Raw genomic sequence first — 23,476 nt, 5'->3', positions numbered from 1 at the left:
TAAAAGGCAAATTTGTATGCTGCATAAGATCTTCAGTTACAGACTAATTTTCTCCATTTTCAATCAAAAGAGCCATTTTTTCATATCTTTCTTTAAGACCTTGAACTTCTTTATTTACAAGAATTTCCTCAAGCTTTACATGATGTGAATGACTATGATGAGATTGACTATGATGGGATTTACCATGATTAGATCTACTATGATAAGACTTCTCATTGAGAAATAAATCATTGTAAGACCTTTTCCGATGAGAATTTTCTTTTGTTTGGACAGTCGTATTATGATTTCCATGTACAGAACTTTCATCATCTTGTTGGATTGATTGTTGTAAGATTGGTGGTTGTGTCTCTTTGAATATCTCTTCTCGCCTTTCTTCAAGCACTAGATCTTTTCTAGGAAGTAACTTAGAAACAATATCTTCATTTTGTTTCTTCATAGCCTCCATTGATTCGGCAATACACTTCATGAAATTTTTCAATAAAGCTATCTGAGTATTTGGATCATGAGATGTTCCACGAACATTAGTTTGAACATTCGGAACATGATGTGGAGGTGCACTCACCATGCCAGAATTTTAATATTAGTAAGAACCGATAAAAATCAATTCTCACGGACGGCGCCAAACTGTTGATACACAATTTTCCGAGTGGTGATGTGGCACGAACCCTGTGAGTGTTGCGACGTCCAAGGAATCACCTAGCTACAAAATAGGAAAGAATAGGATCAGAGCTGCTAGTGTTTGCCGATAAGGATTAGCTCCGATGCCGAAATCAGTCACTATGTTTAGAAGAATGCATGAACTCAAAGACTATAAGTGAGAGAGAATTGAAAATGTCAGATTAAGGAAAAGATTGCTAAAAGTTGAAATGGGACCTCCCTTTTATAGGCATTAGATAGTAACTGTCCATCTGGCATAGTGGTCCTCCTGAGGATCCACGTGTCATATACTGACTTGGTGAATCCACAGAGAATGCCACATAAGTAGATGATGTTTCCCGAGTATTCCTTGCGAGTATGTATCTTGTTCAGTTTACCGAGTTTCTGATTAAGAGACAAGTACTCCTCAGTTTACCGATCTTTAAGCTGAGTATAATTTACCGATCCTTAAGTTGAATATACTTTACCGAGCTTAAATGGGTGCAAGTAACCGAGTTTGTATTGTGGGCCGGGTAATTGTTTGTTGGGCTTAATGTGGCTGATCCATGACCCAACAGAACTTTAGGACTGTCTTCCCTGACTATGTTAGCAAAGAGATGGAGGATCTGGGTATTGGCGTCAGGCTTGGAATTTGGGTAGAATCATGAGTAGCACTAGATGCAAAGGTGGGGAAGTAGGAGAAGAAAGATGACATCCTGGCTGATGATGTGAAGAGGATGTAGGTATGGATATGCAGGGCTTGAGTAACTGGAATGACAGAGGAAATCAAAGTCACATCAAAGACAAGGGCATGGAGAGGTGGAGAAAGTGACGTGAGGAGAGGAGAAAGCGCATAGCTTCGAACCGGAGCCAAAAAGGGTCGGCGTTTTTTGAGGGTTTGGCCCTTGGAGGTGGCCGAAGCACCAGGGCAAATGGGTCAGCCACTCCAGTTCTACCTTTTTTTTCTTCTTTTTTTCAATATATATATATATATATACACACCAAGGCGAAGGGGTGGAAGCGCAGCAATTAAAATGACAGAAAATAATATGCAGGGATATGGGGATAGGATGATTAGGCGGTATAAGCACCTGACATTAATGGCATGTAGTAATTAAAATTAATGATAATTAATGGAATGAAAAATGTAATAATGATAATGAGGAAATATGAAAGGGATAGGGTAATCAGGCGGTAATCCACCTTGCAGGAATGTAGCGCAATATAAAAGTAATTAAGAGTAATAATCCGAAATTTTAATAATTGCAAACTTATTATTTCTGCAACAGAGATTACTTACAAAAGTAACAACAGGGTAGAATACAAGGAAAAGTAGTAGGAGTGAAGGAGCAAAGCATGATACAAGTAGAGAGGTTGAGAGGCCTAGAGTATCTCAGAACTAGTTGAAAGCTTCTGCCTCAACAATAAGGGAGTTCATCATTTTATAGGAGAATTCCAATGGGTAAAATAAAATTACATTAGTAAAATTTATTGGCAAAAGTAAATTCTCACAGCACTGTAGTGTTGGCAAACAAAATATTCAATAGTGAAAGTAACAATAATAATGTCTTCAGTAGTAGCAGAAGAGCAGGGCAATAATGGCAGCACTGTAGTGTCGGCAGAAAAAATAGTCAATAGTGAAAGTAGCAAAGATAAAGGCTTCAATCGGTAATCGGTGAAAGGTGAATCAATCAGAGACTTTAATAGTGAATCATCAGCATCAGTCATGAAAAGTAAATCAATTTGTGACTTCAACAGCAGCATCAATCCAAGAAAATAAAGACAGCACTAGCTTCAATAGTGAAGGTAAAAACAACAACATCGATAATATTACAGATCTTCAAGTCCAGGGAAATAATCTTCAGGGCTATAACTAGAATTCCCAAACTATTCTCTTTTTGGATCAATAGTAGCTTTAGAAGTTGCTTCAGATTCTTCTTCATCATCTTCATCTGAGCTGTCATCTAGAGATTTCAATATTTTCATCATCTTTTTTCAAAATATATTTAGCAGATTTACAATCAATACGTAATAGAAATTTTTAGTTTAGTAAATCAGATTGAAATTTAGTAATGCATAAAACAAGAGAAAGAATTTCTTTTTTAATTGTACTATAATTAGTTTGTGCATTATTCCAAGATCCAGAATGGAACTGAACAATTTGTTCAGGAGATCCAAGGAAACAACCTATTTCAGAATACTTCCAAAGCCAATTTCAGAGGCATCAGTTTCAACAATTTTGAAAGTATTATCAGAAGGAATACCAAAGCAAGGTAGAGTCTTAACATGAGTCTTAATTTTTCTAACAAGTGAAGTATGAATATCAGTCCAGGGAGGGGGATTGTTTTGTAATCTATCAAACAGAGGCTTGCAATGTTTTCTCAAATCTTTGTAGAAGTCAGCAATGTAATTCAATGAACCCAAAAATCTCTGGAGCTGGGTTTTATCAGTGATAACATTAGGGAATTTATCAGCAAATGGAATAACTCTATCAATGGGACGTATTTGTCCTTCAAAAATATCAAAACCAAAGAATCTAATTTTGGTATGGAAAAGCTTAATCTTTTTAGAAGAGACTACAAGTCCATTATGTTTAACAGTATCTAGAAACGAATTCAAATGTTTCTAGTGTTCATCAATAGATTTGGAGTATACTAAAACATCATCAATGTAAACAATAGTGAAATGGCTAAAAGGATTGAGGATATCATTCATAATATTCTGGAATTCACTTGGAGCATTCTTTAGACCAAAGGGCATAACATTCCATTCATAATGACCAAAAGGGGTGGTAAAAGCAGTCTTATATCTATCCTTATCAGCTATTTGGATCTGCCGAAATCTTGACTTCATATTGAACTTAGAGAAAACTAGCGCTTCACTAAGACGATTTACAAGGTCTTTCCTATTAGGGATAGTGTATCTAATCCATTCTAACACATCATTGAGTAGTTTGTAATTTATGACCAATCTAGGGGTTCCTCTTTCAAGTTCAGCATTTTTCATAACATAAAAAGCAACACAAGACCAAGGAGATTTGCTCTTGCGTATGATTCCTTTAGAATGTAAATCAGTAATTTCTTTTTGGCAAAATTCCAAAGTTTCAGTATTCATTTAAATAGGTCTAGCTTTAGTAAGAATTTTATTTTCAAAAAAATTCTTAACATAAGGCAGAGAAACAATATGTTTTTTCCTATGCCAAAAAGCATTAGGAAGTTCATAACAAATAGTATCAATAATCAAAGTATTAAAAGCAACAATCTTTGATTGTAAAAATTTATCCGAAAGTTGTTCGGCAATTTTTTTGTATTTGACTTCTTGTTTTACGAAATTCAAATGTTTAGTCTTCGCAGAGATAATGTTCAACCTATTAACATCAATTTCAAATTTTGAAACAAAAGGGAAATGAACTTCAACGCCCATTCTAACAGTTGAAACTCTAGATTCATCAACAGAGAAAGGGTAAAACATGGCAATAAAGGGAAGTCCAAGGATAACTTTATCAGACATATTTTTAACAAGAACAACAGATATATGAAAACAGACATCGTTTTGGCAAACATGAACATTATTTAATTCATACTTAATATGTAAATGGTTACCACTGGTAGAGTTTAATCTTTCAGTAGACTTTTCAAAATATTTACTAGGGATAAGTCCTTCTTGGATGCAATTTACATCAGAACCAGAATCAATCAAAGCAATAACATCAAGAGTATAGTTTTTAGAAACAATAATATTAACCTTAGAATACCATTTGGGAGGAACAACTTTGTCAATGAGACTGACAATCTTAATAGCATCAGAAATCACTTTATTGCTGGATTCCACTTCATCAGATTGCTCAGATTTTTTGTCTTCTTCATTGTCAGTATTGTTATCATGAAAACAATTTTGAAGATTCAAAATTAAAAGTTGTTGTTTTAAATGCTTATTATCAATTTTAATAGAATGCAAATCACTTTTTAAGTCAATAATTTCTTTCTTGATATTACCAATCTCATGCTGCAACTCTGAGATAGTAACTACTTTGGATTTTTGTTTAGAAAATCTTTCCAAAGTTTCATCAGAAAAAAATTTGAATTAATAGGTCTATCAATGTCTTTTATCATTGTTTTCTTGAGTATTTTAAGATATTCTTCTTTCAAATCAGGATTTTCAATTTTTGAAATTAAAGTGATTAATATATCTTCTTGTTCTTCAGCTTTAGTAAGAACATTACAGGTTTTAATATTTTTGCAGCAAGAATCATTACAACCAATTTTGAAAACTTTGTTATCAGAGATTTCATTAGGAGAGTGGTAATCAAAATCATCAGAAGTTAAGAAATCATTATCAGAGGAATCAGAAGAAGAATATTTGGATTGTAAAATCCTAAAAAGATTTTCTTTTTCACTATCATCAATTTTCAAGGCATTAATTTCTTTTTTTCAATTTTCTAGGAGGTGCAGGACACTTATCAGCAAAATGCCTGAATTTTCCCCAGTTAAATTATTTTCCTTTGGAAAAGTATTTAAAGAAATTAGAAGGGTTCTTTTTAGGTTTTTTAGCAAAAGGTTTTTTAAAAGGTTTATTAAATTTTCTTCTCTTATAACTAGTGTAATATGGAGCAGGACTTTTTCTGAGAATTCTATCAAATTTCTTCATAATTCTCCTGGATGGAGCAATAGGAGGTAAACCAAATTGTTCACAGAAATTACTCATTTCATATTTAGCTTTTTTAGCATTTTTCAATTGTTGTCTTATCATTTTTTGATCAATGCACATTTTTATACCAAGTTTTTAACAGTAGAAAATAAATCACCATAATTATTTTTTCATAATCAACTAAACCAGTATGAGAATTGATAAGTTCATCTTTTACTTTCTGAGCAAATAATGAAGGTAATCCATCAATAAACTTTTCTTTCCAATAAGGTTTTTGACTATCAGATATGACCATAACATGAGAGAGAAAAACATCTTGATACCATTTATAATCAGACATAGTTGGGCATCGAAGATTATTCAAAAAATCAGAAATTCGAGAAGTGATATTAGAAGGAGTACCTATAAAATGTTTAATAATAGTATAAATCAAAGTATTAACACCATTAGAAATACAAGCACCCAGACGTTCATCAAAAATAGGTAAGCCATCATCATCTTTTTTGACAGCTTTTCCAACTTTTTCACAGGAATCTTCATAAAGGTGTTTATCCCACCAATTCTGAAGAGTATCAGATAAACCAGTAGTAAGCAAATCAACAATTTCAGGATGACTCAAATTATAATTAGTAACATAAGCATTAGCAACCATAGACATGTAATTCATTTTATTCAAAAGTTTCAATAGAGTATTGGGAGCATTCAGTATTTTCGGAATCAGAATTATTAGAGGTTTCAGCATTTCTTTTGATAGTACAAGCTTTTCCAGAAGTTCCAGCTTGACTAGCTTTTAATTCAAAAAGCATCATCAATTTTCTCAACATGTTTTTGGTTACTAGTCTTCAATCCAAGGTATTTTCTTTCTTCAGGCAGAGAAAGTATGGGTATTTCACCTTTTAAAATAGGGGTAACAGGAGTACTATCAAATTTTTCTTCAATACGATCCAACTGTTAACCAATAGTATGGAGAGATTGGTTAACCCAAGTACCATGCCACGTGTAAGGTGACGTGGTGCTCAGTTAAAAAAACTAATAGAATTCTGACGAAAGCACCAAGTGAGTTTATTTGCTAACCACAGGTAACATTTATGATATTTTTGAAAACTCAAATATCCGTTTGATTTTGGCTCAAAGCACAGGTACCTTAAATGCATTTAACCCTACCTTTTAATAGAATATTACCTTTTAATTTTCTCGCTATTTGTTAGACTAGAATGTTTACATGTCTAATTTCTAACCCGATTTTGATTTTTGAGTGTCAAGTAGTATTTCAAAATATATCACAAAATGGTGAAAAGCTATACATATTGACTTATAAAAGGACACGGCCTACACCTCTTTCACACTATAGAAGGACAAAAAATAAAAAATGAGAAAGAAAAGAAAGATTTTACATAAAGACAAAAAGAATTGCAAATGCCATTAAAATGAACTCTTCCTTCATTCTTTCTCTCAGGAAGTCAAAACTTTTTTTTTAACCTTGGGAGGGCCATGGCCCCTTCACGCCCTAACGTGGCTCGGTTATTGTGTTACAAGAATGAACTTTTATTAATATTATGATATATTAAAATATATGATATTGTAGAATATTTTATCGTGTTTAGTTTTTATTTGATATTTTCTTTGAGGAGTGCTAGACTTACAAACAAATTTTACAATAAAACTTTTACAAACTAATGTGGCACAACATGATTAGGTTTTCCAAAATTTGAACTAATATAATATTCAATCGTGTTTTACCACATTAGTTTGTAAAAAAATTTCTGTAAAATTTGTTTGTGTAAGCCTAGCATTCCTCAATGTCTTTATTTATTTCCATATAAAAGTCTTGATGACTCAGCCCTAGTTTATATTCCAATAAGAGCGGATAACTCAGCCTTAGAAAATATTGTAATAGTTTGCCTATTTAAAGGGCATTATACTATGAATAAAGCAAGCAGAAAATTACTCCAAACTTTATGCTTGAAAAGGTTGTAGGTTCCCTTCAACGAATCTAAAGGGTCTAAGTTCCCTCAAAACCTAACAATTTATCTCGTTACGTATATGTAAAAGCATTCATGTAACATTGGTCTCAGAGCAGCTAGGTTGATTGTTTTCTATATGATGCAGATCGCAGAGCTCTTGGAAGTGTGATTGAGTGCCCGCGTGCCTACGATCAAGCACACGCGGGGACACTTATGCGCACCAAGCCTCTGGTTGTGCGATCGATCGTCCTTGTGCCTGCAATAGATCACACACGGGGCCTTATGCTATGTTTCCACGTTTTAATTAGTTTAAACCGACTTTATTTCATTGTTTTAATAGGGTTAGGGTTTTGGGAGTCTTTATTTCATTATTTTATCAAGTTTAGGGTTTTTGGGGTATTTATGTTATATTTTATTAGGCTTAGGAGTATTGGGGCTATAAATACATGCTCATAGCCTCTAGTTTATCACTTTATGTTGTTTATTGAATTTTGTTGAATAAGAATTACTCATAGGTCAGTTTTCTTCATATTTTTCCTTGAAATCATAGATAGACTCTATATTTTGAGAAGAATTCACAGATCATTGATAGGCTCAAGATCTAGAATTATTTATCTCGTTTCTTATTGATGTTCTTCACTGCAGCCCACCAAATCACGCTGCATTAGTTGGTATCAAAGCTCAATTACTTTAAATGAATGAGGAGGAGTGACCGTTGTGTAGACATGAATGAGGTACACGTGCGAACAGATGCAGCACATAAAGAGCAACCAACAATTCGTTTACAGCACATGGGCGGTGGGCCGAACGATTGTCGTCACAAATCAAGACCGCGATTCTGTGCGATGGATCACCCTTGTGCCTGCGATCAATCGCACACAGTGTCTTATGCTATGTTTCTGCATTTTAATTAGGTTAAACTGAATTTATTTCATTTTTTTAATAAGATTAGGGTTTTGGGAGTCTTTATTTCGTTATTTTATTAGGTTTAGGGTTTTTGAGATATTTATGTCATATTTTATTAGGTTTAGGAGTCTTGGAACTATAAATACATGCTTATAGCCTCTAGTTTATCAGTTTATGTTGTTTATTGAATTTTGTTGAATAAGAATTACTCATAGGTGAGTTTTCTTCATATTTTTCCTTGAAATCATAGATAGACTCTATATTTTGATAAGAATTCTTAGTTCATTGATAGACCCAAGGTTTAGAATTATTTATCTCGTTCCTAATTGATGTTCTTCGTTGTAGCCCACCAAGTCACTCTGCATCAGTTGGTATCAAAGTTCAATTACTTTAAATGAAAAGGGAGGAGTGGCCGCTGTGCAGACATGAACAAGGTGCATATGCGCACGGAGGCAGGATATAAGGAGCAACCGGCAATTCGTTTATAGCACATGGGCGATGGGTCGAACAATTGTCGTCGTCAACCAAGACTGTGATTCGCGGAGGAGGAAGGCAAATCTATCGCTGAACGTTGGCAACACACAGAAGATCGACTCAAGGTTATAAGGGATCAAATTGAAAACCTCACTACCCAAGTATCCGACTAGTGTAGTCACAATGGGAATAAATCTATAAGCCTGTTTGCGAAGTGCCGAACGCAAGGACGTCAGCACCTTGCGCAAGTTCATGCCAATCAGCAAGTGACTAGATTCGAACCCGGTACATCGGAATTCCAAGATTGCTTGCAACCCAAAGAGTTCATGGTAACAAAAAAAAAAAAAAAATAGAAAATTTCCACAAAAAGAAGTACCTAGGAAGATGGCAGAGATAGTGCCTAAGGAGTGGGCGGAGATCAAGTGTCATTCGGTGCCCCGATACATTAAACGTAAGTGCCGACAATTTCAAACTATATGCACCATGGGAGGCAAGGGGGCCAAGCTTGTCATTGATCCAAGGAGTCATGAGAATATAGTCTCGGAGGAAGCAGTTCGCAAGTTGGGGCTTGAGACCAAGAGACATCCTACTCTCTATCGGTTGGACTAGTTCCCCAACAGGAAACAAGGTAACGGTTTTTAAACGTTGTCTAGTGTCCTTTTCCATTGGAGCTAAGTATAGGGATACTTTTTGGTGTGATGTGGTTGACATGGAGACGTGTCACCTATTGTTGGGAAAGCCATGGAAATATGATAAAGCTGCTATCCATGATGAAACAAAGAATGTGTATAGCTTCATGTTTGGTAAAATTAGATTGACATTGCTACCTAGCCAACGAGCGAAGCCAAAACCTTCACAAGGGGATGGTCAATCCTTTGTAGCAAAGCAGGAGTTGACGGACAAGGAAAGCGGCATTAAGGAAGTGCTACCGGGACCAATAACAAAGCTGTTGGGGAGATTTCTCGACGTGTTACGAGCAAAATTACCAAAAGAGGTGCCACCATTGCGAGATATTCAACCTCAACTTGAGTCAGTGCCGGGGTCTAAACTTCCTAAGCATCCACTCCACATCAAGAGCACTAATGAGCTTGAAGAATTGGGAGAACAAGTGGAAGAGGTAAACCTTTCAGAGAGTATTGCAATTTTTCATGAAGAAGAGGAACCCTTGGAAGAGGTAAATCTTTCGGATAGTTTTGCAATTTTTTATGACAATTCTACACATCATGTGATTGATAAGAGCCCCGTGGATAAAGCCTTTGATTTGAGTGTTACGCCAATTAATTATGTTGATTTCTTTAGGGTAGATGCTATTTTGTCAAAAAATTTCAACCAAATTTGTGATGAGATCTATATGGCGGAGGGGAATGTTCTATCAAAAAGTGACGGGGTCGTTGCTAGTTATTTGAAGATTTTAATGGCATATGGGAAAGACAAGGCACGAGAAAAGCATGGCAAGTCTACATGGCAAGGTGAGATGCGGGGCCTTCAACATCATTGTCGCAGTCTACTAATGATTAGAGCCATCATGTTTTTTTTTAGGTGTGGCCTTGTTGTGATTTTGAGAAGAGGAGAATGGAATGAGCTGACTCGACATCCAAAAGAACGTGGAAAGAACTGGCCGAATTTGAGAGCGAATTCTTTCCAACAAGGGGAGAATGATGTAGCTTGCATAGCACTTGGAAGTGCGATCGAGCACCCACGTGCCTACGATCGAGCGCACGCAGGACACTTATGTGCACCAGGCCTCTAGTTGTGCTATCGATCGCCCTTGTGCCTGCAATCGATCGCACACGGGGCCTTATGCTATGTTTCCGCGCTTTAATTAGGTTAAACCGACCTTATTTCTTGTTTTAATAGGATTAGGGTTTTGAGAGTCTTTATTTCGTTATTTTATTAAGTTTAGGGTTTTGGGGGTATTTATGTCATATTTTATTAGGCTTGGGAGTCTTGGGGCTATAAATACATGTTTATAGCCTCTAGTTTATCAGTTTATGTTGTTTATTGAATTTTGTTGAATAAGAATTACTCATAGGTGAGTTTTCTTCATATTTTTCCTTGAAATCATAGATAGACTCTATATTTTGAGAAGAATTCTCAGATCATCGATAGACTGAAGATCTAGAATTATTTATCCCGTTCCTTATTGGTGTTCTTTGTTGCAGCCCACCAAGTCACGCTGCATCACTATAGCAATCAACTATCCATGGAGGATTCACGTCTTGATCGACTTCAACAACAATTTTCTAGTCTCATAACTATGTTTGAAGGCTTGATAAAGAAATTAGAAGAGTAGATGGAAAGGATGGAGAAAAAATCGACAGCTTTCACTCAGAGAGGGGGTTTGATATACAAAAAAATGAAGTCATCATTCAGCCATTCCACCACGTTGAAGCCCCAATTCCACAACTCAATCTCACTGTCACCCAATTCCGCCACCATCCAATAGCGCCAGCAGATCAGAAAAAGGCAGCACCCCCAACCGTAGATATGCGTCTTTTTGCCATCCTAGTCCAACACTGCCCCATCTCAGTCGTGTTTCTACTGAAATCGCCAACTTCATCTTGGTCATCTATCGCTAAATCGTGGCTCACCTAAATGAGAAGAAGAAAAAAGGGCTTTGATGTTACTTGGTTCCAAAAAAAAAAAAAAAAGATAGTGTACGTGTATGACATTATGCCATGTCTGGAAGGAAGGAGAAAATTGCTTCAAGTGAAAATTTGAGATTTCGGTGGCACTTAAAAACAAAAAACAAAACAAAAAAAAAGATTTTAGGTATGGGTGTGCTAAAGATCTACAGATGCGGTTCCAAGAACAAGATTTTCAGGACCTTGACGACAAGGTACTCTTCAAGGGGAGAAATGAATGTTACGAGAATGGAGTTTTATTAATATTATGATATATTAAAATATATGATATCGTAGAATATTTTATTGTGTTTATTTTATTTGATATTGTCTTTCTTTATTTCCATGTAAGAGTCTTGATGACTCAGCCTTAGCTTATATTCCAATAAGAGCTGATGACTCAGCCCTATAAAATATTGTAATAGTTTGTCTATTTAAAGGACATTATATTATGAATAAACCAATCATAAAATTAATCCAAACTCTATGTTTGAAAAGGTTTTAGGTTCCCTTTAACGAATATAATGGGTCTAGGTTCCCTCATAACCTAACAATTTATCTCATTACATGTATGTAAAAGCATTCACGTAACATGCTGACTGTTTGACATTAAGGGTAAATTTGAAATTTTAGAAACATTTTAGAGGTATATAGGTCATTTTACCTCTTTTGCGTTCTAATTTAACCTCTAATCTCTAATAGATGGGGGTAATTGAAAAAAATCAAAAAGATCGATACACTGAAGTGAGAGTTTTTGAATTTTGTGGGATCTTTGCAAAATACATGACATTTCATGGGGGTAAGTGAAGTTTTTCGTATTTTTTAAGAAGTTTACAAAAAAAATTAAAAATTAATATAATGAAAAATCGCTCATAGGACGAGCTGGCACAATATAGGCTAATGTGTTATAACAACAAAGAATTATTACTACTTTTTTTTTTCTTTTTTTTTTTTCCTTTTTCTAATCAAAGAGGGATTCGGGAAAAGGGATATTACACAAGAATAAGCAGAAAATGGGTCGGGAACCCAAACAACAACCCCAAAACAACCAGAAAACGGTTCGGCAACCAAAGAACCAAATAACCAGCAGGAATGGGTCAATAAATTGACGAATTGGCCTATCATAAATAAAACATATCCCACGACCTTTATGTGGGTCTTATCACATAAACCCAAATTTAAGATGATTACTCTCTTAATTAATAAGATATATCTCCTCCCTGAAAGTAGGAAAAACTTCACTTAACTCTTCCTAGGGGTGTAAACGAGCCAAACTTGAGGGAGCTTCCCTTGTTTAGGCTTGGCTCGTTTAAATTTTACTCGAGCTTGAGCTCGAGCCAAGCCAGCTCGCAAGCTGGCTCTTCTATTTAATTTTTTTTTTTAAAAAGAAAAAAAATTAAATTTCAAGTACTCTTAAACAGCTTAAGAAGCCAGCTTGCATATAAGCATTTGCTTAGCCTGGCTAATTGAGTATGGAGACTGAGTCAATACAGCAAGGTATTTGGTTTCAAAGATAGAGAGTATGCATCCTTTTATAGATAAGCAAACTTGGGATTGGTGTTTTCTTAGCAATGGCGACAAGTTAACAGGTTGTACTCAGACTGCATAGGGACAACGCCCCTACAAAAAAAATATTTTTTCAACGTTTCTCTCTCAATCTCCCTCACCAGTCATAGTGCATCTTCCACTTGAACTCTCATTTCCCACTCTCTCACTCTCGCTCACCAAATATGTAGTGATAGTGCTTGGGTATGTTTGATTCTTCAATAATTTCTGTCTTTCGCAATCTCCCTCAATAGTTTCTGCTTGATTCTTCTTCCTTTCGTTTGGGTCTGCTCTAATTAAATTGGGGTCTTTTAATGATTGCTCTCTCTCTATTTGATCACGAAGGGTCTAGAATTTTTCATTTTCTAACGCTTAAATATAAATGCATTTTTAAGATTTTAATAATTATGAGATTTGTAATTAATTATGTGTTATTTGGTTTATATATATATATACACACACATGAGCTTATACGAACTTGCTTACGAGCCTAACCCAGTCGAGCCGAGCTTGCTTCGTTTAATATTCGAGCCAAGATTTGTGTTCACGAAGCGTTTCATTTAATAATCAAGCTGAGCTTATATGAGCCAATCCCGAGCTCGCTCACGAGCGACTTGCTCACTCAACACCCCTAACTCTTCCAAACTTAAAAAATTCTCAATTTAGTGTATCAAACTTTAAAATTTTTGCAATGTCACTCATCCGTTAGGATTTTATGTTAAATCCTAATAAAGGTTGCCAAAATAACCCTGTTTACAAATTAAAAAAGAAAAAGAAAAAAGTTGATGCAATGCTGACCCACGACCAAGCCATGGGTTCTATTTTTTTTTCTATAATTTTTAATTATTCAAGTTTTAAATACATGGGTATAAGGGACATTTCACCTACACTATCTAATTTAACTACCCAAAACTCTAACGATATGGGTGACATTGTGCAACAATTTTAAAGTTAAATACACTAAATGACTAAATTAAAAAATTAACAAGTTTAGGAGAATGATTGCAAAAGTAGTGAATGTTAAGGAAGGTTAAGCGAATTTTCTTCTTAAAATGAAGAACATGTATAAAACACTAGATGGCTAAAATTCCAAGTTTATTGAACATTAAACGCATTCACAATAGTAAAAGGGGTAATCATCGATCGATAGGCTACAACTTCTTAGCATCTTCCATAGGTGTTTGATGATCATTTTTTTTGTAAGAGCACATATAGTGAATGAGATTGTTTATGTAGTGGCAAAACTCCTTGCATCTGAGCTGCCTTCAATCCTAGTGTCTCTCCCTCTTTGTCTTCTATCACCAGCCTCGTGGACTTGGCAATGGCGTCTAGATCGAATGAGCCATCTGGGTTCCTTTGAACCTCAAGGTCAATACCCTTTTCCACTAATAGCTTAGCATTTAGATTCTGGTCAGCCACCATGGGCATCAGAATTTGTGGGTGTCAAAAACCAAGCGACTCGATAATCGAACCCCACCCAGCGTGGAAGAGACACCCTCCAATTTCAGGGTGAGCTAGAATTTCTACCAGAAGAATGAAAGACAAGCTAAATAAAATATAATTTTAAGAAAAAAGCTTGTATTTTTTATAGGCTGAGAATATTATAAAATATTATATCACAAATATGTTAATACGGTGATGATAATATATACTAATATCGACCTCATGTTATCAAAGCAAAGATCCTAAATTCACACATTGTCTTTATCATTTAGAATCCATTTGAGATTGCAGTTTTAATAAGTACAATTTTAAAATTAGCATTTTTAAAAATAGCATTTTTAAAATTACTACTTTTTAAAATCGCAAAGGCGTTTGATAAGACATGTTTCAAATATTTTTTTATTAAATATTTATTATGCTAATTCCTGATTTTAGTTTAAATTCGTACATTTTCAAATAAGCACCCTATAGGCTGCTTATTAAAATTGCAGATTTTTTTTCCTATTTTAAATTAAGTGCTTTTTAAATCCAAATGTCAAATGCTTTATGTTTTGTGATATCTTTTAAAAATACAGATTATTTTTACGAAATTGCAATCCCAAACACACCCTTACTTTTTATTTTGATTAAATGTTTTATGTGCTAAGTTTATATTCACCTAAACTTTTGAGATATAATAAACAGTGACTTAACCTACTTGTGGGGCCCAACCAAGAGAAACCATGCCTGATCAAGAAATCCACCAGGCAATAATTTTGAGCTGCTTAGCCCCTCGGGATTTCTAAGAATCCATAGAAAAGGAAGCTTGGAGAGTTCAAGCCCATAGGCCAATTCATGGACTTGTTCAACATGCATTTTTTATGCGAACCAACTAATAACAAAACATAAGAAATGATAAACTGGCTATTTCAAGAAAGCCGTTATCTCCAATGACTATTTCAAGGGAACCTTAACCTTCAAAACACAGTAAACTGTATTTTAAAACAATAATCATCTCATACTTTATTATTGATAATTCCCCTTTAAATAGAGAAACAATATGATGTATGATGATATGAGAATAATTTGGTCTTTTAATTTTATTAATTAATTAGGTTATTAGTTTTAAGGGCAAGGCTTAGGTGCGGTAGTTCAAAACTACCGCACCATGCAGTAGTCCAAAACTGCACCGTTTGGTGCAGTTTTGAGAAGGAAAAATTCAAAACTGAACCAAACGGTGCAGTTTTGGGCTGGGAAAAAATAGGTTTTTTTTTTAAATATAACAAACAATTATTTAAGAATTAAAAAATATAAAAAACTAATAATTAAAAATATTTTTCATTTTGGCCAAGGGGTGGCTCCACCCCTTTCATTTTTTTTTTTTTCTCTTCTATTTTTTTAATACTTTTAGTTTTTAAATATTTTTCTTTTTCTTTTTCTTTTTCTTTAAAAAAACTATTTGTTTATTGCCCAAACTTGGACTACAGCATGGTGCGGTAGTTTTGCACTACCGCACCTAAGCCTTGCCCTAGTTTTAAATTTTAAATTTTAAAAGTTAGTATTATTTTATAATGTAATTAATAATGGGTATGGCCAAAAACCAATCAAATTGTACCATCTTTTTTGTGTGTCTTTTCCCTTACCTTAGGGCCAACTTTCTAACGACTGCTTGTTATACTTATATTATTCAAGGGGAGATTGATTCCCATTTGAACTCCTTTAACATCTCAATTATTGAACCTATATAGTTACCATTCCTTTACTATATCTCCATCAATCTGGAGAAAATCTTTTTTGCCACGATGCCTAATCAATCTCTTCCATCCCGTTCTTTTCAATAACAATTCCTCTACCCCACTTCTTCCTCTTCTCTTTCTTTCTTATTCCCACCTAGTTATCGGCTTTGGTTGTTGTGTCGGAATAGTAAAAATGACTGAAATTTGTATGGAGTGATCATTTTGTTACAAAAATGTGTGAGATATGGTCATACCATATGGGAATCAGTGTGATTTACTACAATTAATTATTCACTTTTTTGTTTTTTAAATAAACGAGTTATCTTCATTTATATAAAATCAATCTGAAACAAAATGTTCCATCATACAATGCCAAAGATACAAGTTGAAAATTATACGGCCTTAATACTATCTATGACATACCCAATAATTTCTAGGGCTATTATAAAACACCACCTTAAAAATTACATAAACACAATCAGTATATAGATCTGCAACATAAACTAACGAATCATGTCTATGGTCATTGTCTCCTTCATCAATGACAATTCTTTTATAAACTTGATAACTCATCCGTCATCAGTCAATAGTTTACTCTCATAAAAGAACCAAAAGAAAACAAAAGATCGACCTACCGAAAACTATTCCATTATTCTTGAGCAAAACCTAAGAAAACAACAAATCCAAAACTTGCTACAGCCATAGCAATAGTAAATTTGTCTTATTTAGAAGCAAAAACGAAAATACAAAATCAAGAAAATAATAAAAAACACCAAAATTCCCAATGGCCGGCAAAATAATGCATGAAGGTTGGCAACCGAAAGAAGGGGTGGCCGACGAGTATAGTGAGCGGTAATGTTAATGGATGGAACTGATAGAGAAAGCCAGATCTAATTATGAATAAATTAGATCTAGAAACCTTATCTGATCAAGTAGAATAACAATGCGCAAAACGTGACAGCCCGGTTTTAATCATTCACTTATTGGATTCAAACATAAAGCACATGTTTTTTTTTGGGTTGGGGGGTAATTAAATAATGCTCTAGAGCATTATCTTCGAGTGGCAGACATTGATGGCTAATTTTCGAGCTAATTGACACAAGTCAAGCTTTGCTTTCTTCACTTATGCATTTATTTATTTATTAAAACAATAAATCATATTTTAAAAGATGTAGGTAGCCTTCTTTATGATTTACGCATGTGTGTCATATTAACTAAACATAATAGCGACCATAGCCGCATGATCAGAGTGCAGAGCTATCCTGATATTTCTTTTAAATTATTATTTTTTTTAAAAACAAAAAAAACAAAAAAAGAACGAACAAATTATTTTATTGCAATAATAAACTCTTTAAATTTGACTTTTGTGGCTTGGGGCCCTGAAATTTGACTAAAACGTACATCTTTGGGGATTTTCTCTTTGATTTTCAGTCTATCACGTATAGAAGAAAAAAGTTGTAATTATTTCATATGGGTGTAATTCAAATATATGTGAGAATTGATGGTTTATGTGTATATGGAAATTTTGAGATAACATTGATCAAATTGAAAAAAAATTGCAAGTTTGGGAGGGTACATTGCAAAAATTGAAACATTACAGACCGAATTGAAAATCGCCCCAAACTTTGAGGGGTAAAGTGTGTACTTTTGTTTTTGCTAATTATATAATTAGGGAAAAGTACACTTTACCCCCCCAAAGTTTCCATCGATTTTCAATTTGACCTCCAATATTTTAATTTTTGCAATGCATCCTCTCAAACTCCCAAATTTTTGCAATTCGACCAATTTTATCTCAAAATTTTCATATTGCTTCAATTTTTTTTTTTTTTTCTATAAAAAAAAAAATTGGAGGTACAAAAATGGCTAGATGGCCAAAGGCGTAGCCACACCCGATTTTTTTATTTTTTTTATTTTTTATAAAAAATAAAAAAAAAATTAGAAATTATGGGCAATATGAGAATTTTGAGATAAAATTGGTTGAATTGCAAAAATTTGAAAGTTTGGGGAGTGCATTGCAAAAATTGAAACATTAGAGGTCAAATTAAAAATTGCTCCAAACTTGAAGGGTAAAGTGTACTTTTCCCTACTTACAAAGGTGAAGTTCCCACCCCTCCCATTGTATTCTAACATTTGAGACTACTGATTCACCGTTGTTTCAGGCTAAAAGAGAAATCATGGCTTCCAAACAATTCCACGTCATGATGTTCCCATGGATGGCATTTGGCCATATGATCCCATTTCTTGAGTTATCCAAACACTTGGCAGCAAAGGGTATTCGGATTTCCTTCATTTCCACCCAAACAAACCTCCAGAGGTTGCCTTCCATACCTTCACTATTAGCAGACAACATAAAGTTTGTGGAGCTCTCACTGCCCTCAGTTGATGGCCTCCCAGAAAATTGTGAGGCCACCGTTGACTTGCAAGGAGAGCAGATTCCGTATCTAAAGAAGGCGTGTGATGGGTTAAAGGCACCAATTGAAAACTTAATCCATAAAGATCCCCCACACTTAATTCTATTTGATATCATCCAGTGCTGGATCCCTGAAACTGCTGCTAAATTTGGAGTGCCTTGTGCCCTTTTCAGCGCATATTCTTCAAGTACATTAACCTTCGCAGGGCCACCTTCTGAGCTGAAGTCCCCCAACCAACGAACCAAGCCTGAGGATTTCACGGTGCCACCAATATGGGTTCCTTTCCCTTCTCTTGTCTCCTTCAGGCCTGATCAGGCGGCAGAATATTTCCAACACTTTTACTGTCCCGACATAACAGGCATGTCAACCGGCCAACGCGTCGCTACAACTCTTGAGGGCTGCAACTTTGTTTCAATAAGAAGCTGTCGGGAGTTTGAAGGAGAATATCTAAGTCTCCTTGAAGAACTCTTACGAAAGCCAGTTTTACCTGTCGGATTACTCCCTCCAAGTCCGAGGTTTGGAAACAACATTAATCATATTGATACCAACTGGTCTACTACTTTCAACTGGCTGGTAAAACAAACACCCAAGTCTGTGGTTTTTGTAGGGTTTGGCACCGAGTACAAAATGCCCGTTGAACAAGTCCATGAATTGGCCTATGGGCTTGAACTCTCCAAGCTTCCTTTTATATGGATTCTCAGAAATCCCCAGGGGCTAAGCACCTCAGAACTTTTGCCTAGTGGGTTTTTTGATCGAATCTCTGACCGAGGCATGGTTTCGCTTGGTTGGGCGCCACAGGTTGGATCTTCAAAGTTTAAGCTATAGAAAATACTAAATTTACTAATTTGATTACTAATATTTTTATAATATTTACTACCATATTAACTGTATTAAAATTTCTTAAGATATTTTATTCATCTACACATATACCGCTTTCCTAAAATTCTTATTTAGCTTGTCTTTTATTCTCAGGTAGAAATTATGGCTCACCCTGCAATTGGAGGGTGTCTCTTCCACGCTGGGTGGGGTTCGATTATCGAGTCGCTTGGTTTTGGACACCCACAAATTCTGATGCCCATGGTGGCTGACCAGAATCTGAATGCTAGGCTATTAGTGGAGAAGGGTATTGGTCTTGAGGTTCAGAGGAACCCAGATGGCTCATTCAATCGAGACGCCATTGCCAAGTCCACGAGGTTGGTGATAGTAGACAGAGAGGGAGAGGCACTAAGACTGAAGGCAGCTCAAATGCAAGGAGTTTTTGCCAACCAGGAGCTTCATGAGAACTACATAAACCATCTCATTGAGTTTATGGGCTCTTACAAAAAAAAATGATCATCAAACACCTATGGAAGATGCTAATTAAGAAGTTCTAGCCTATCGATCGATGATTACCGGTACCCTTTACTGTTGTGAATGTGTTTAATGTTCAATAAAGTTTTTGGATTGCAGCCATCTAGTGTTTTATATTCTAATTACTTTTAATAAGCTAGCGGATGTATATTATTAAGGCCAATGGCAGAGCCATGATATTAGATAACAGGGGGGCAAGAAAAAATAAAGTTAAACAAAAATTATTAAAAGTACTAAAATAATATAAGTAATGAAATAAATAAACAATTTAACAAAATTTATTTTTTGTTTTAAACATATAAATTAATTTGCAATTTACATTGTCATGTTTAGGGCTAATTTATTGATCAGTTGTCCTCTGAGTTCTATATTTTGAAATTCCATGATTTCTCTATAATTTCAAGTAACTACAATCCAAATATTTTGCATAGACATATTTATTTCTTAATAATAAATTTTAAAATATATCAATGTTAAAAAAAAAAAAAAAAATGGAAACTTCATCGCTTAACCGCCAGAATTTTCATCACTTTTGCAATTATTCCTACAAAGTTAAGACACTCTCAATTTAGTATATTGAACTTCCAATTTATTGCAAAGTCACACATCTGTTAGGCTTTCCGTTAAATCCTCACTGATAGGTGTCAAAATTACTAAAATGCCCCCTTTAAAAAAAAAAGAAACAAATTGCAATGATTCAAGCTTGGGTTAGGATTTAACGGAATTCGCAAAAATACCCACATCTGAAATTTTGTTTTTTTTTTTTTATAAAAAAAAAAATTATGAGTATTTTGAGAATTTTGACAAAATTTAACAAAGAAACCTAACAGATGAATAACATTGCAAAAGATTAGAAATTTGATACATAACTTATGCATGGAGGCCAGTTGGCATGTGAGATGTGATATTATTGTCTCATACAAAAAATGCTGATAATAGCGAAAAAATGTGTCGTAGTTATATGTTTCTGGTTAATTAGAGCATTTATATTGAGCTTTTCAAAATCTCTCTACATTTAACTCTAAAAATTTACTTTTGTTGATTTAGCAGGTCACTTTTCAAAACTACGTACTAAACATCAAACTCTCTAAATATTTATATGCTTTAACTAAATATTATTTTTTATTGTAAAGTGTATTTAAATAAAAATAATAATTTTATTTCCTAAATTAACAAAAAAAAAAAAAAAAACACAAAATTTGCTGTTACTACCGGTAAGGAGATAGGTTGCCAATTCAATTGCCATGGCCATGTTGGTCCCTTTTTTTGGTTATTCTACCTTTGGAATGGCATGTTATGAGCATGTTCCGGAAGGAGTTATTCCCTTTAATAAATAAATTGACACAACGTGCGACTTATTGGTAAGTAGGGTTGTAAAGAGTTTGTTTGACAACCAGCTCAATACCCGCTTGGTTTAACTCAACTCCAAGTCAACCTGGAGAGTTTCTATTTGTAAACAGTTTGTACACACCATGAGAGGACATTCTATTGAGATTCTGACTCTTTGAAGATTGACTTACCGGAGTTACATGGTCTCCTTCAACCTGGAGAGTTTCTTGAGTGTCTTACTGCCATTGAGAAATTCTTTGACTACAAGGTGACACCAAAGAATCTACTTGTGAAGCTAGTAGCAACATTGATTCATGGCTATGCTTCAGCATGGTGGGATAAAGTCCAAGAGATGAGACTTTGCAAAGGCAAGCCAAAGATTTCTTCTTGGGAGAATATGAAGTATAGGCTTAAAGATAAATTCCTTCCAGTGTACTTTGCTCAAATGGTCTATTCTCAATTTAACAACCTTCGCCATGAATCTAAAAGTGTGATAGATTACACCAAAGAATTTTACCGACTCATGACTCACGATGATATTCTACTCAGCTAAGGTGTATAAAGCCCAATAACTCAGTGATCACTCAATAACATTTGGGCCTGTCAATCTAATTTGTGTCCAACCTGTATTAGCAAACCAAAATTCACAATCAACGAAAGTCAATTAAGAAAATATATTAACAGTGCTTACCTCAGAAAGGGAGGTTTGGTAACATAGAAGCAGTAATATCTGCAAATGTCCAGCTTGCCTTATCTGGATTTGCCAGGAAAGGAATAAGCAGACTTGTCATGGAATTGAGCTTTTCTGGAATAAGCTTAAGCTTATTTTCCTAGGATTCCTGCATGATTTGATGACTGCTATAGGTGGTATTCTTTTCTGTTTTTTCATTTCCCTCTTTTTTTGGATCTTTTAAATTTTAGAGTGTAACTTTTAGCGAACATGTATATTTCCTGTTTTCTTGTTATGCCCCTTCACTGCACTGTTTACTTCTCAAAGAAGAAAACTCTTGTTTACAGCAACTAAGTTTTCTACCACCAGTAGTGGTAAAAAGGGCAGAAACAACTATGACAGGCCAATATTCTTGTTGCGTTGTGCAGAATGAAATCATTTTGTCATCTCTTCGCAGTTCTGGAAAAGTTGCAGCAATGGCTTCAGAAGAAGATGATGCTCCCATCTGGTTAACTGATGATGGTTCATTTGTGGTGGTAACGGATCCCCTTGATGGTTCTCGAAATATTGATGCATCCATTCCAACCGGAACAATTTTTGGAATTTATAACCGCCTTGTGGAACTGGATCATCTCCCCAAGGAGGAGAAGGCTTCGCTGAATTCGCTCCAAACTGGAGCGAGGCTTGTAGCTGCTGGGTATGTTCTGTATTCATCAGCTACAATACTCTGCATCAGCTTTGGTTCGGGAACACATGCATTTACTTTGGATCATTCAACAGGAGATTTCATTCTCACACATCCAAGCATTAAAATTCCTCCGTGAGGTAATGATGAATCAGTTCATGTGAATTGTATGCTAATGATGCATAAATGCTATCAGATTGTTATTAGTATTCATTTGAACTTAAATAAGGAAAACTAATATTTAAGCTAAGAAGACTTTTTATTATGTCAGGACAAATCTATTCAGTAAATGATGCACGATATTTTGACTGGCCCGAAGGGTTAAGGAGGTATATTGACACTGTGAGACAAGGAAAAGGCAGATACCCCAAGAAGTACTCAGCCCGTTATATATGTTCTCTTGTAGCTGATCTCCATCGAACTCTAATGTATGGAGGGGTGGCAATGAATCCCAGGGACCATCTTCGCTTAGTTTATGAGGCAAACCCTCTTAGTTTTCTTGTGGAGCAAGCTGGGGGCAGAGGTTCTGATGGTAAAAGAAGGATTCTTTCAATTCAACCAGTTAAGCTGCATCAAAGACTTCCTCTGTTTCTTGGAAGTTTGGAAGACATGGAAGAGTTGGAGAGTTATGGTGATGTTCAACAGAAAGTAAATCCTGGTTATGAAGTTTGACACTATAATAATCTCCAAATTCCATTGGTTATGGTATAAATTAACTTGGGGGTGGGGTGGTGGGGGGGGGAGGACTTCCTCTGTTTCTTGGAAGTTTGGAAGACATGGAAGAGTTGGAAGTTATGGTGATGTTCAACAGAAAGTAACTTCTTTCCGCCCAATTTAGGAGAAAACTGTCCTTAAATTTTAGAGTTTTGATTCCTTATTTTTAGTTGTGTTTGAAATTTTCTAATTTATTTTTGGGATAAATATAAAATTGGTCCATGTGGTTGGCCTAAATTACAAATCAATCCTTGTGGTATAACAAATAATTTATATATTGATGTAGTTGGCCTAAATTACAAATCACTACCTGTGGTATAAAAAATAATTTATAGGTTCTTAGGGTAGGCCAAAATAACAATT

The 23,476-nt window shown here is 34.9% G+C and overlaps 1 protein-coding gene and 1 pseudogene across 1 annotated transcript; both read left to right on the top strand.

Annotated features, from left to right (window-relative positions):
• The first annotated feature begins 18,112 nt into the window (after positions 1 to 18,112).
• Positions 18,113 to 19,869, top strand: LOC132179345 (putative UDP-rhamnose:rhamnosyltransferase 1). Its single transcript, XM_059592049.1, has 2 exons — positions 18,113 to 19,163; positions 19,338 to 19,869. Exons 1-2 carry the CDS (start codon positions 18,129 to 18,131, stop codon positions 19,695 to 19,697), a joined length of 1,395 nt encoding a protein of 464 aa, XP_059448032.1. The 5' UTR covers positions 18,113 to 18,128; the 3' UTR covers positions 19,698 to 19,869.
• A 2,270-nt stretch (positions 19,870 to 22,139) lies between these two features.
• On the top strand, positions 22,140 to 23,104 carry LOC132179683 (fructose-1,6-bisphosphatase, chloroplastic-like; annotated as a pseudogene).
• The last annotated feature ends 372 nt before the right edge of the window (positions 23,105 to 23,476 follow it).

This window comes from Corylus avellana, chromosome ca4, assembly GCF_901000735.1.
Source record: "Corylus avellana chromosome ca4, CavTom2PMs-1.0".
Classification (NCBI taxonomy): domain Eukaryota; kingdom Viridiplantae; phylum Streptophyta; class Magnoliopsida; order Fagales; family Betulaceae; genus Corylus; species Corylus avellana.
The sequence above is the reverse complement of the archived record's forward strand: the minus strand, read 5'-3'. Positions and strand labels throughout refer to the sequence as shown.